This window comes from Bos indicus x Bos taurus, chromosome 10 (genome assembly GCF_003369695.1).
Source record: "Bos indicus x Bos taurus breed Angus x Brahman F1 hybrid chromosome 10, Bos_hybrid_MaternalHap_v2.0, whole genome shotgun sequence".
Classification (NCBI taxonomy): Eukaryota; Metazoa; Chordata; class Mammalia; order Artiodactyla; family Bovidae; genus Bos; species Bos indicus x Bos taurus.
Window position 1 is genome coordinate 86,468,053 of NC_040085.1, and position 15,165 is coordinate 86,483,217.

Consider the following 15,165-nt stretch of genomic DNA (forward strand, 5'->3'; position numbering starts at 1 on the left):
AGGACTTCCTCGTGGCACAATGGATAAGAATCTGCCTGTCAATGCAGAGGACACAGGTTTGATCCCCGGTCCGGGAAGACTCCACATGCCATGGAGCAACTAAGCCCGTGCACCAGCACTACTGAGCCAGCACTCGACAGCCTGCACACCACAGCTAACCAGCTTCTGTGCTGCAATTATGGAAGCCACACGCTCCGAGGGCCCATGCTCCACGGCAAGAGAAGACACCACAGTGCTAAACCCACACACTGCAGGCTGATTGAGAGAGTGGCCCCCGCTCGGCACACCTAGAAAAAGCCCATGCAAAGCAACCCAGACCTAGCACAGCCAAAAAAAATAAATAAATAAAATGTTAAATAAAAGATCCCCTGGAAAGAACACTCCAATAGAAGCCACAACACACAGGTGTGGTCCTTCGTTAATTTCTCCACATAGGCAATGAAAGCTCTCCTTACCCTCAGAAGGGACGGGAAAGAGTGGCTCCTCATTGAAGGAGACCCACTCGGACTGGTGGGTGGCGATCACATGGTCCAGGGTCGTCATGCTAGGAAGGTGCTGGGCATCTTCACACTGCAGGCCTCAGGCAGACCCCAGAGCGATGTCTGGGGCTGGGTGGGGGTCTGGGAGCACAGTGGAGTGGGCCTGGGGTCTGTCGTGGGGTCTCGCAGAGAGCAGCATGCAAAAGGCGGACAGAGTAGCTTCTCTTGCCTTTGGCTAATCTGCCAAGCAGAAATCTGTTTAAAAAAATAATAAAAATTAAAAGGGGATCACCATCACATTATAACCAGTCCACACAGATCTGGGCTTGCCACAGTGTCCACCAGAAGACCCGGGTCGTTTCCAACCTATTTCCCTTTCTCTGTCCCTGTCTTGCCCTCACTTCTCATGTAGAAATATCTTCCATGAGCACGGAGATCTCTGCATGTACCTTCATATCGGATTTACAAATGTTGTTGCCATTGTTCAGTTGCTCAGTCGTGTCCAGATCTTTGCGACCCCACAGACTGCAGCACGTCAGGACTCACTTTCCCTCACCGTCTCCCAGAGTTTGCCCAGATTCTTGTTCATTGCATCGGTGATGCCATCTGACCATCTCATCCTCTGACACCCTCTTCTCCTTCTGCCCTCAATCTTTCCCAGCATCAGGACAGATTTACAAATAATCACACACATTTTAGCAAACAGATTCTCAAATGTTCCCAATTACTATATTTTGAAAATAATTTTTATCTATAATACCATCATTGTAAAACTAATACCAGCATTTTTCAAAGAGCTTTCACTTTCCTTTACCAGATGGCAAAATAAAAGCACGTTCTTTCCTATTAAATCAGCGTGGTTTCTTGCCTTAGGCAGGTAGCTCTTTGCAAGCCTGATTTAAACCTTTGGCAGAAACCCAACCATCTCCAGATGGTATCTCTGAGCACAATTTACCAGTCAAGAAAAACAGAAATGGATTTATTTTGTTCATTTGGAGTACGGGGGTAGGGCATATTTGCTTTAGTGGAAAACATGAGTTAAAAAAAACACATTTGCATTCTAGGTCGATTTGAATTAGCATGTAAAAGGGTAGCCTGTACTCATGGTGCAATTATGTTCCACGGAAGGATACTTAATAGACTTCTAATATTGTTTGTACTATTAATGACTTTTTTTTTTTACAACTTCTTTTTTTTGAATTGGAGCGTAATTGCTTTAAAACGTTGTGTTGGTTTCTGCCATACAACAGTGTGAGTAAGTGCACACATGTCTCCATGAGCCTCCCTCCCACCACCCCCATTCCACCCCTCTAGGCCGTCACAGAGCACTGTGTGCTCAGCTCCGTGTTACACAGGCAACTCCCCCCAGCTATCTACGCTACATACAGTAATGCATATATTTCCATGCTACTCCCCCGATTCATCCCACCCTCTCCTCCCCCACTGCTCTCTTGTTTGTGTCTCTATTCCTGCCCTGCAAATAGGTTCATCTGTACCATTTCTGTAGACTCCATATATAAGCATTAACATATGATATTTGTTTTTCTCTTTTTGATTTACTTCACTCTGTATCACAGGCTCTAGGTTTATCCACCTCACTAAAACTCATTCAAATTCGTTCCTTTTGATGGCTGAGTAATATTTTATGGTATATGTGTACTCCAACTTCTTTATCCATTCATCTGTTGAAGGACACCTAGGTTGCTTTCATGTACTGGCTATTGCAAGCTGTGCTGCAGGGTGGTTTTATTCCTATTTTCTAAGGAATCTCCACACTGTTTTCCATAGTGGCTGTATCAATTTACATTCCCACTAATAGTGCAAGAGGGGAATCTAACTCTTGATCTTGCAATGAATTAGTAAAATCTGAAAATGCAAAATTAATGTAATTAATTAATCCCCAGAATTAATACAAAATTAATGTTTCCACATAAGAGTTACTATCCACCTTGAACAGTATCAGTTCTTATTAACTGGATACTCAATATCCATTTTAGTCTAGAACAATTTAACTCATAGCCTTCTAGCTGGTGCACGATAGAAAGAAAATGTTGAAATTTTACTACAGGTTATTACCTGCAGTAAATATTCTATGCTGAGGATAACCAGAACAGAAAAGTTTAATAGCTTTTGTATTTTTGGTAATTACAACAATTAATTTTGCTGCATGATACTTCCTAAAATTAAATAATGTTTCTTATAGAATCTATAATTTTCAGAAACCTATTTTCATACCATACTTTGATTCAATAGAACTGTAGTTGGGTAAGACAGGTTATTACCATAATTCTTTCACAGATGAAGAAATGTGGGCTGAGGGAAGGTAGGCGACTTATCCAAAGCTTCTGTTGTTTTGAGGCTTTTGTATGGTACGCTAAGATTCCTCAGATGTTGCCTCCAGGTTTCTAAGTGGAAGAACTCACATATCCTAGGATAGTGACATAGATTCTTCTTATTCCACAGTAAGAGACCACCAAAAATGAGTCAAGTAGAGGTCACCACAAGCAGGTGTGTTAGATGCTCCAAGCTAGAAAGTGACGGATGCAACACTTGAACCCAGGTCTTCTGATGCCAAATCACTCTGATCTTTGGGTCACAGCCACAGAGAAAAATACTGGAAAATATATATATAGCCTATCCCCCAACTGAAGCACTCTAGAGACATCAATTCCAATGGAACTATAATGAAATGATTGGTAAAACTCCTCAGTGGACATCCGCGAGGGAATCCAAGCTGTGCAGAGAATTGAAAGTTCTCTTTCAAGTTCTTCTCCTAAGATCCTCACAAGTCATGGGACCAGACATGTGCAAAGAACCTGGAGAATGACTGCTCCAACCAGATCTCACCAGATAACCATGTAGAGCTCACAGACCCAAAGAGCTGAGTCTGGTGGGCTTCCTCCATAAGCCTCTCTCCAGCCCGTCAAATGCTAGCATCGCTCAGTGTGGTAATGGCTGCAGGCCAAGCTAAGACAGTAAAATTGAAGAGTCAGATTCCCTCTCTCCAACAACAGCAGCGTGTAAACTAGCTCCAACAACGACCACCACAAAGCCACAGTGCAAATCCACATGCTGACACACGCGGCCTCATAGCTCAATGGGGAAAATATGCCGTCCATCCCGTGATGATGAATCCCGTGAAAGTCACGGATGAAAGTGGGTGGGTGAGGGGAAGCAGAGAAAGACAGGGAAAAGGGTGAAGATAATGGACAAAACAGCTAGAAATTTTAGAACTCAGAGATTTTAAAGACCAGTAGTCCAGCTTTCAACTTCTACAGATAAAAAACAGACACACAAACAAAACAAAACAAAAAAAACCAAAACTGAGGCCCAGGGAAGTCAGGCAGAACAACAACAGAGACTGAGATAGGCTGGGGAGTCCCACCATCTGGATTTGAATCACGTATAGTCTGTAAGCCTCAGCTCACCCCGGTGCAGCAAGAAAAACAAAACACAGCAATAGTGTAAGGATTAAGTAAGATATCAGACATCGAGTGTGTAGCACTAGTGCTAAAGAATGCTCTGTAACAATGGTGTGATCATAGCAGGTGAGTTTCCAGAAGGCTTACTGTGTGCCCCAGGCTCTAATGCAAACTCTTTAAAAATGCCAGCTATGGCCATCACTACGCTAGGTAAACGACTTGCACAATGGTTCACTGCTTACTAGTGGAAGTTTTGAGATCAGAAAGGAAAATTCGTGAAACCACCCCATTTCTGTCACTGACCCGTTCAGATTTTATAATGATTTCCCTTTTCAACTCCTTCTTACAGCAGTTCTCCCAGATGCTAAGTGGAGTCAAGCACAACACCCTCTTCCCAGATGCAAGCTCATTCTGGCTGAGAAACCAAGACACCTACTCAGAAGTATGAACAAAAGAGGAGCCCCCAAGATTTATCTCCCCTTTCTAGTCCATCCCAGATCCAGACTTGAGCTCGTTGCAGATCATGAGAAGTCTCAAGAAAGCCTGAGGGACAGCACTGAGTACCAGGAACACCCTATCCTAACCCTGTAAAATCGATTCTAGGTGTCTGCCACAATCCAGCCACATCTGGGGAACCCTGAGATGCCTGACCTTCAGGAGAGCTGGGCACCCCCAGAGGAACCTGATCACCGTGAGGCCACATTCAGACCGGAACTGGCTTCTCTGCAAAAACCTCACCCCATTTTTAGAACATGAATCATGAAGTGAGGCTTAGACTCACCACAAATGAGCGATGACTCACCATCAGCAACAGGGTTGACCAAGAGCCACTCAAAACCTCACTGAAGTTTCTGGGCTGCCATTGCAGAGAGAAGCTTATTCCTCAACTTCCCTAACAACACTCAAATGTGGGTGTGGAGAATACAGTTGATGGAGAAGATGAGGGCCTGAGAAACAGATCCGCCTTATGGCAACCTCTTACTATGCATTCATGAGCCCTAGGTGTCCAGAAATGTATTAGGCACTGAGATACTGAGAGATCAGGCAGCTCGCAATCTAGCTGTAGAGGTGAAGATGCTCAGAACAGCAAACACAACAAATCTGGGAGTAACTGCCTGCTGGAGGACACACCGGAAATGCTGCAAAAGTTTGGTCACAGAGAGATCTGCAAGGGCTAGAACCATCAGGGATTGAGCAGGACTTTGGATTTGAAAGATATCCTTGGCTGAAAGATATCAGGGTTTCCCTGGTGGCTCAGATGGTAAAGAATCCATCTGCAATTCAGGAGACCAAGATTTAATCCCTGGGTAGGGAAGATCCCCTGGAGACTAGGGAATGGCTACCCACTGCAGTCCTCTTGCCTGGAAAATTCCATGGACAGAGGAGCCTGGTGGGCTACAGTCCATGGGGTCACAAAGAGTCGGAGATAACTGAGCAACTAATACTTGCACTTTTTTCACTTGGCTCTGAACCACCAGAAGGAAAAAGTAAGGACACCCTTGGAACAAGGGTCAGCCTAAGTAAAAATTAAGAATCAGACCTTCGTGGGGCTTGTTTCTGGGCCAGTGAAGAAGTCAGTCTGATGACAACTGGGGAAATGTGGGGAGAAAGGACCGATGGATCTTAAATCTGAGAAGAAGATTTCAGGGGGCCATGGGAAGCTTACGAGTAGAGAGTGACTCAAGAAATGTGCTTTAGGGAGATGGACAAGCCTTCACTGAGCAGGAGTCTGGTGATGGATGCTACCAGCTGCACCTGGACCCCAGTGTGTCCCACAAAGCCGGGGGTCAGCATCATTGGGAACATGTACAGGGTACTGTGCAGGACCCCACTCTAGGGCCTGACAGTACCCGGGAGAATGAGAAAGCATCGGTAGACCCCAGTAGCTTACAGGAGGTTGTCATTAATGACAGTGATGTTAAAACAATAAACTTCCTGGTGGCTCAGAGGGCAAAGAATCTGCTTGCAATGTGGGAGATCCAGGTTCGATCCTTGGGTCAGGAAGATCCCCCAGAGAAGGGAATGGCCACCCACTCCAGTACTCTTGCCTGGAGAATCCCATGGACAGAGGAGCCTGGTGGGCTGCAGTCCATGGGGTCACAAAAAGTCAGACACGACTGAGCAACTCACATGTGTCTACAGGTTCTTTAACCTATTGTGACAAGTTAGCCATAAAACACTGACAGCACCCGGGCAGAGAGTTAGGCTGTTAAGAGACCATCCAGGGCTTGAGTGGTAGGTGGTCACGAGCTACATCTTAAATGAGAAGGGAGGGATCTAGCCAAATAAGCAGAGGGGCAAAGGCATTCAGGGAACAATAGGCAGAAATGGCATGTCCAGGTCACCATAAGTCAGGCTCTGTTCATCTGAAGAGGGTGGCACTGAGTTGAGTGCACTAGGAAAGGAGGGGCTGGAACAGTGACAGTCCTGAATTTCAGAGTTTGAACTCTTAAAACTACCTTTTCTGTTTCCACAGCCATTGCTGTGGTTCAGCCCCTCAGTCTCTCATTCAGACAATTACCAGTCTCTTATCTATCTCCTTCCCTGGTGGCTCAGCTGGTAAAGAATCCGCCTGCAATGCAGGAGACCTGGGTTCGATCTCTGGGTTGGGAAAATCCCCTGGAGAAGGGAAAGGCTGCCCACTCCAGTATTCTGGCCTGGAGAAATCCATGGACTGTGTAGTCCAGGGGGTTGCAGAGTCAGACACGACTGAGCGACTTTCACTTTATCTATCTCCCTGCCTTTAGCATCATCCCCTCTAAACCTGTGGTCCAACCTACTATGCCAGTGTGGTCTGCCTAAAACCTGAAAATGCCCACGCCAGAGCTCTGCTTAAAATTAAGTCCTCAGGGGCTCCCTTCGGGGAGCGAGCTCCGCCCGTGGCAAAGGTCATGAGGAAGGAGGCTTGGCATACGCAAAGGCGGGATCAAGCCTCAGGAGTTCCCCTGGAAATTCTCAAGCATCTACCCCCCAAACCAGAGTCTGCCTACTTTCTGCTTTGTGCTTTCACCTACACCTCTGACTTTACGGGGGGCTGTCCCCCACTACCTCTCTCTGAAAAAAGAGTTAGCTTACAGCTCCAGTTAATAATTCCTGGGTGTGACAGTGTTTCAACCTACAAACTCCTTTGGAAGTCCTCTAGCCTGCCTGAATAGGTTTTTCTGGCCACATGTGATTGCTCAGAGCCTCCCAACTGTGAGAGGCATGAGATGTTCTAAACTGTCTAAATACAGATTCCTTTGAGCAGTTAAAAGATTGATTAGAAATTGTATTGGTGAAGGGCTTTTCACTTGTTGGGCCAATGTTTGCTGCTAAGTTTCCATATCCCTTACCTGCTGTGTCCCTGGCAGTGTATTGATTAATATAATTGGTGTAAGTAGTAGCTTTAATGTTTGTAACCTGGGACCCTTGAGTTAATTCTTTTTCTTGTTATAGCCCAGCACACCTTTGCTCTGTAGGAATGCAACTTTATCTAATGCTTTTGGAGGGTGGCGCTTGACTTATCACCTTTAGAGAAAAATAAGTTTTCTGAAGAAAGGGTCTTAAAATGTTAACAGGCCTCCGGGCCAGAAGATGATGCTAATCACCTAAGCTTTTGCATATGATAATTTTGCAGGAAGAAAGCCTGGCTTGCTGCATGACTCTACCCCTTCCCCCATTATCCTCTATGCATAACTTAAGGTATAAAGACTACTTTGGAAAATAAAGTGCGGGCCTTGTTCACTGAAACTTGGTCTCCCCATGTCGTTCTTTCTCTCACCTTCTGGCTGAATTATTCAGCCTCTTTTCTCCACTGAATTTCCTCACTGAGCTATCCTTATTTCAGCCTCTTTTCTTCACTGAATTTTCCTACTGAGCTATCCTTATACTATTACTCTTTATATCCTTGATTAACGTTTAATTAAGCAGTTGTTTCCTGATCCTCGCCGACGCCGCCCCGCTTCGAATTCCCTGGATCCACCGGGGCTGGACCCCGGCAGCTCCCCACAGCCAGAGAGTCCTTTCCCCCTTGTGTTAGCCAGAGTCCATTTCTGTTGCTTGCAGTGAAGAACTCTGATGTAGGGTACCCTTTCCCAACTCCCACTAATCCCACTGGTTCCTCATCACCCATGTCCTCTGCATGCTGACAGTATCTTACCTACACTCATTTACCAAATGATAATGAACTGGTTGGCTAGTGGGACTATCATGTCAATTAGCCTGTGAGGAAAGGGACTGGATTTTATTCTTGTGATGTCCTCCAACTCATAGACGAGGGTCTGGCGTTTAGTAAATGTTTATTGGGTAAATAGATGAATGAATGAACAGATGAACTTATCTTACCATGTAGTAGGTGGCCTCTTCAGGCCTTCTGAACTGGTAAATATCTTAGAAAGGTTAATTTAAACACTATGTGTAAGACAGATTGGGAAACAACCTGGATACAGAGCAACTTGTCCATTCTCCTTTCTCTTTGACCTAAAACTAGGCTATTCGATTCCAATACAGTAGCCACCAGACACGGATAACTATTAAAATGTGCTTAGACCAAACAGAGATGTTCTTCAGGTATAACATACACACCAGATTTCAAAAAATATAAAAATGTAAAAAATATCTATTTAATAATTTTTATATGGATTTCATGTTAAAGAGGTAATATTTTAGAATATACCAGGTTTAAAAATATGTTGTTAAAAATGAATTTCACCTGTTTAAGGTTTTTGAATGGGGTAATTAGAAAGTGTAAAACAGTACATATGCAGCCTACGCTATATTTCTGTTGGACAGAGCTGCTCCAAAACAGTCCGTTATTCATCTTTGTTTTTGAAGGATACTTTGCACTAGACATGAAATTTGAGTATAACTTTTTTTTTCTTTAGTATCTTGTCTTTTTGTCCCTGTTGTTCTGATGAGAAGTTTGGTTGTAATTCTTATTCTGTTATGAAATTTTTGTTTTTCGTTTTGAGCAATTAACTATTGTATGTCTAGATGTGGTTTTCTTATAACTCATCCTACTTGATGTGTAAGATTTTGAATTTGTTTGCTAATAGTTTCATTAAATTTGGGGACATTATGCCACTATCTCTTCAAGTATGTTTTTCTCTATCTCTTCCTTCTCCTATTGATCTGTCTTCACGTCCACTCTCTCTTCTGTCATCTTCTGTTCTCCTCTTAAGCCCATCCTGTGAATTTTTCATCTCAATTATTCAACTTTTTCACTCTAAGATTTTCATTAGATTCTTTTATAGGTTCTACTCATCTGCTGAGATGCCTTTATATTCACTCATTCTAACAACATTTTTCTTTAGTTCTTTAAACTTTTTTATAATAGCTGCTTTAAAGGCTTTGACTGCCAAATCCAACATCTAGACCATTTGGAGATTACCGTCTATTGACAACTTTTTTTTTTCACTATGGGTAATATTTTCCTATTTCTTTGTATGCCTCTGTGATGAAAGACTGTGATGAAAGACTGAAGACATTCTGGATTTGATCTTCCTCTGCAGAATTAATTTCTGTGGGAGTCAAACTGTCTCCCCTTGATCTTGCATAGGCTTGGTCTTCCATTTCATTGGATGAATTTGTGTAAGGTCAGAAATGTTCCCCAGTTCCTCTAACTACTGCAGGACTCAACTTCCAAATTCAACTTCCCTTGCAATTTCCTTGATAGCTCTTGGCTCAGGGTAGATTTAAAGTAGGCCTTTAGTTCAGTTCAAAAGCTCAGTTGTGTCCGACTCTTTGCGACCCCATGAATCGCAGCACGCCAGGCCTCCCTGTCCATCACCAACTCCTGGAGTTCAACCAAATTCATGTCCATGGAGTCGGTGATGCCATCCAGCCATCTCATCCTCTGTCGTCCCCTTCTCCTCCTGCCCCCAATTCCTCCCAGCATCAGGGTCTTTTCAAATGAGTCAACTCTTCGCATGAGGTGGCCAAAGTACTGGAGTTTCAGCTTCAACATCAGTCCTTCCAGTGAACACCCAGAACTGATCTCCTTTAGGATGGACTGGTTGGATCACCCTGCAGTCCAAGGGACTCTCAAGAGTCTTCTCCAACACCACAGTTCAAAAGCATCAATTCTTCAGCTCTCAGCTTTCTTCACAGTCCAACTCTCACATCCATACATGACCACAGGAAAACCCATAGCCTTGACTAGACAGACCTTTGTTAGCAAAGTAATGTCTCTGCTTTTGAATATGCTGTCTAGGTTGGTCATAACTTTCCTTCCAAGGAGTAAGCGTCTTAATTTCATGGCTGCAATCACCATCTACAGTGATTTTGGAGCCCCAAAAAATTAAGTCTGACATTGTTTCCACTGTTTCCCCATCTATTTCCCATGAAGTGATGGGACCAGATGCCATGATCTTAGTTTTCTGAATGTTGAGCTTTAAGCCAACTTTTTCACTCTCCTCTTTCACTTTCATCAAGAGGTTCTTTAGTTCCTCTTCACTTTCTGCCATAAGAGTGGTGTCATCTGCGTATCTTACCCTAGAGTAAATGTTGGCAAACTACAGTGATGACCCAAATCGAGCCCTCTGCCTTTGTTTAAAAAAAAAAGTGATATTAAAACAAAACCATACCCATTCATTTACACATTATCTATGAATGCTTTTGCTCCATAACAGCAGAAGTGAGGAGCTGTGAGAGAGATTGAATGGCTCACAGGGCCTAAAATAATTACCATCTATACCTTTATTTATTTATGTTTAATTACCAACTCCATTTGAAATCATAGCATTTGCCCAAAAGATACAGATTTCTTGTGACTTTTCTGGATGCTCAGGGTGTTATTAAGGCGGCCTTTCCACTGTGGCTGGGCTGCATCCCCAGTATCCCTCAGGATCGCTTGACCTTTGGTCTCTGTCTCATCCTCAACCCTGGAGGCACCACTTTTTGATAAGTCTTACACAGTTTTGATACATAAATGTGCACATGAGCCTGGCCAAGGACTCCCTGGGTACACCAGACACACTTCTGTTCCCTCCTCGTGCCCCAGGCAGCCCTCTGCTCTCTAGAGCCCTGCCCTGTGAATTCCAGTTGCTTCCATTGCCCCAAACTCGAATCTGGGTTTGCTTAGCTCAGCAGGACTGCTGTGCTCAGCCAAGACTCTAGCATACTGTGCTGCACTCAGGAAATTCTTTCCCGGAAAACAGCGACGGGGAACCCTGGGCTCATCCCACGAGTTGCCCTTTGCTTAGTAGCATCGAACTGTCGTGCTTCCTGTTACCCAACACCTGAAAACAGGCCTGCGACACTTTGCTGGGTTTAGCGGTTGTTTACTGCAGAAGGACCAGTCAGCTAATCAGAGCAAGAAGTGGAAGTCCTCCTTGGAACAGTCTCTTACTAACGTGTTCATTTCTTTAAAAAAGGAAAGAGACTAGTTCAGATCATCTAAACTAGGGGGATTTTATACTGTCCTAGAAATAAAATTAGAAGTTTTATAGAACTTTTATAAGTCATGTGAAAAGGAAAGGAGGGTTTCATGCAGCTGTATGGATTAAATCCATCCCTTCAGAGCTGAGGGTTTCAGGTTTCAAGTGAAAGCTGCCCAGTCATGTCCTACTCTTTGCAACCCCATGGACTATCCAGTCCATGGGATTCTCTAGGCCAGAATACTGGAGTGGGTAGCCTTATCTCCTGGGGATCTTCCCAACCCAGGGATTGAACCCAGGTCTCCCATATTGCAGGTGGATTCTTTACCAGCTGAGTCACAAGGGAAGACCAAGAATACTGGAGTGAGTAGCCTATCCCTTCTCCAGTGGATCTTCCCAACCCAGGAATCAACCTGGGGTCTCCTGCATTGCAGGCAGGTTCTTTACCAACTGAGCTATCAGGGGAGCTGAGACAATGGTTTATTTTGTTAGGTTAGGTATGCGACATAGGAGCTTCCCAGATGGCGCTAGTGGTAAAGAATTTACCTGCCAACGCAGGAGATGTGCCTTCGATTCCTGGGTCCAGAAGATTCCCCTGGAGTGGGAAGTGGCAACCACTCCAGTATTATTGCCTAAGATGATTCCATGGACAGAAGAGCCTGGCGGGCTACAATTCATGAGGCCTCAAAGAGCTGGACTTGACCGAGCGACTGAACACACACATGCCACCTAACAACCTAACATAATTTATTTAAATCTGAGAATTTAGGACTTCCCTGGTGGTCCAGAGGTTAAGGATCCACCTGCCAATGCAGGGCACATGGGTTCGATCCCTGGTCAGGAAAGACTCCACATGTCGTGGGGCAGAGAACAAGAGAATGCAATGAAAACTCCATGTGCCTCAACTAGAGAGTAGCCCCCACTCACTGCAACTAAAGAAAGCCCACCCACAGCCACGAAGACCCACTGCAGACACGTACAAATAACTTTTTAAAAAATAAATAAGCAAATCTGAGAATTTAGTGATCTTCCTTCTATATCTCCTTGTCATATGTATTCAACTAGGCAGCTACTTTAAAAAATCTCTGCATCCACTTGTTGGGTTTTGAGGTTACTGGCAAATGCTATCCAGCCAGTTATTAGGGCTTCCTGCAGAAACATCTTAAACTAGATCCTGGTGCCAATTCCAAACCCCAAAGTAAAACCTCAACTTTTTCCTGATCAAGGAAAAGCAACTCAAAGTCAAAAGGAAAACTGGGAAGAAAGGAAAAATAAGACTGTAGGAATTCTTTGCATTTCTTTAGAACTTTCTTATAAAACTGGACATTCAACCAATTTACACCAAGCATCTAGTGTGTGTTCAGAATGGTGCTCAGAAGAGAGATGCAAAATAATATCAAGCATGGTTTTACACTCTGCAGCCTTTGTCACAGTGGGCTGCAGAAATCACAGAAGTTTAATCAGGAAGTTAAAGTAACAATGCTGCTTGCTTCATGAATTCTCAGAATAAACAGAAGCCTGGAAGGCCTGCCTATCCTGCACCAAAGACCCAAATCAGATTAAGGACTTGGAACATGGTTTCTTTTCCTTCTTCTCTCAAACTTTTTTCCTTTGTGAGAGAACAGAGTTCATGTTCACAGAACCTGAGCAGAGTTTACTGGAAAACACACACACACACACTCACTTTAATTAACAGATGCCTTGATATTCTTAAAAGCATAAAATAGGATGGCCCTGGTTGTTTGTTTTTCCTATCTTGCACCATTTTTTCTTTCATTCTTTCATTTAAATATCTCATTTTTTAAAAAATAAAAAGAGACTGATACCTCGTCTTCCATTGGAAACTGGTGAATAGAATGAATACCCCCGTCTCAAGTCACACATAAAGGAGAAAGAGCTCTAAAAGGAAGGAAGACAATAAATATTTCAACTATTTATTGTTGTTCAGTTGCTCAGTCGTGTCCGACTTTTAGTCAGTATGTATCCATGACTCTCCATAAACTCACTCCATCTACTTGTCTCTTTCAATCATGTACACCACAATCCACCAGCCCTAGATGTCAGTTTTTGCCCCACCTAAAGTCATATTATTTGTGTGTGTGTGTGTGTGTGTGTGTGTATACACACATGTATACAAATACATACACATATAAATGTATGTGTGTACATGCATATGTGTACCCCAAGATTATAATTATAAATATAAACAATTACAAAAATTGATTTTTCTTCAAAATAAACAACCTTGATGGCTGTGCTATCCAACAACTTCAAGGCTCCACATTCGGAGTCAAGGGTCGAAGTCACACTTGACTTCCACATTCGGAGTCAAGGGTTGAAGTCACACTTGACTTGCAAAACAGGTTGCCTCTGATCTTGGTGCATTCCTGAGGCAGTGACCCTGAATGGCATCCCTAGGCAGCTGAACAGTATGTCATGTTCAGTGAATGACCCTAGTAGGAGGTCAAGCTGTCAAGTTTGCAGAACACTTTCTAGCACCTTTAACTTTTGGAAGATGGCTTATTCCATCTTGTAAACCCATCTCAGCTTACTTCAGTTTTGTATCTGAAAGAGAGACACTAATATCCCCCGTACGAAAGCAGGAAGTAGGCATGGGTAATTTCTTTTCATTTACATTTCGGATGTTCTATCCTGAGAGTGTCAGTTTCCTAGGAATCTTGAGGAGTCTGCGCATCCCAATGGCCACATTTCCTAAGCATAACCCTAAGATCTTCCAAGAAGCTTAACAAAATATTGTTATTATATTTCACTGAAACTGTCTTGGATTGTAAAATATATCAAATTTCAGAGATTATAACTATCAAAAATTGTCTATGAACATAAACAGTTCTTAGAATCCATGAAATACATTCTTATTTTTATGCTGGTGCTTTAGTCACTCAGTTGTGTCCAACTCTTTGCAACCCCATAGACTGTAGCCCACCAGGCTCCTCTGTCCATGGGGTTTCACAGACAAGAATACTGAAGTGGATTGCCATTTCCTCCTCCAGGGGATCGTCCTAACCCAGGAATTGAACCCAGGTCTCTTGCACTGGCAGGCGGATTCTTTACCAACTGAGCCACCAGAGAAGCCTGATTTTCTTATACCAAATACTTACCGAAACCCACAATTAGCATATATTTACAGGGTGCAAAGAAGCTCATGGGTTATTTTGATCCATTTTTATAATAACACTGAGATAAGCAAAGCAGAAATTTCTCTCACTTGATAGATAAGGGAACTGGCTCAGAGAGGCTATGTGACTAACCTAAGGCCACACAGCTAACCATGGCATGACAGAGGTGGGACAGGATCACAAGCCTCTTACTCTAAGTTCTGTGCTTCCTCCCCTATGCCACATTCTGCCTTCCAGAAAATAGGTACCACAGACACGTTAGCTACGGTGTCAGCATCCATTTCCTCTTATCATCCGGCATTGGAGGAGAGGTCATTATCAGCATCACGGTAATTCTTATTCCTGCTTTCCCAGCCTCCCTTGAACCTAGGGGTGGCCGCTTGGCTAAGTTCTGGCCAATGAGACAGAAATGGAAGTACAGTCAGAAATAAAGCCCTGAGAAGTGTTTTCTGTCTTTGTTTTGCACTCCCAATGAAGGTAACAGGTAGTACTCACGCTGTCCTAATTGTGCTCATGTTCTCTTGATTACAGTCATGATGGCTGGAGCTACTAAACCACAAAGAAAGGCTCAGAGGGTCACAGAGTCATTGATCCTGATGTCACTGAGCCTTTGAACCAGTATCAATGATCACTCATCTCTGTATTTATTGTGATGTGAAAAAAAATTAAGTTATTAGAATCAAGTGTTCTGATACTTACAGGCAAATGCAATTCTAACTAATAAAACAGGGACAGGAAAAAAATGTGGCAAGCAAATTTCTACAGGAGACGC

At 43.5% G+C, this 15,165-nt stretch overlaps 1 protein-coding gene across 1 annotated transcript in view; it reads right to left on the minus strand.

Annotated features, from left to right (window-relative positions):
* STON2 (stonin 2) overlaps positions 1–15,165 on the minus strand; it is a 180,254-nt gene that overhangs the window by 131,143 nt on the left and 33,946 nt on the right. The window contains exon 2 of the mRNA XM_027552586.1: positions 456–734. Coding sequence (XP_027408387.1) covers positions 456–543 — 88 coding nt within the window. The 5' untranslated portion in view covers positions 544–734. The remainder of the gene's footprint in view (positions 1–455; positions 735–15,165) is intronic.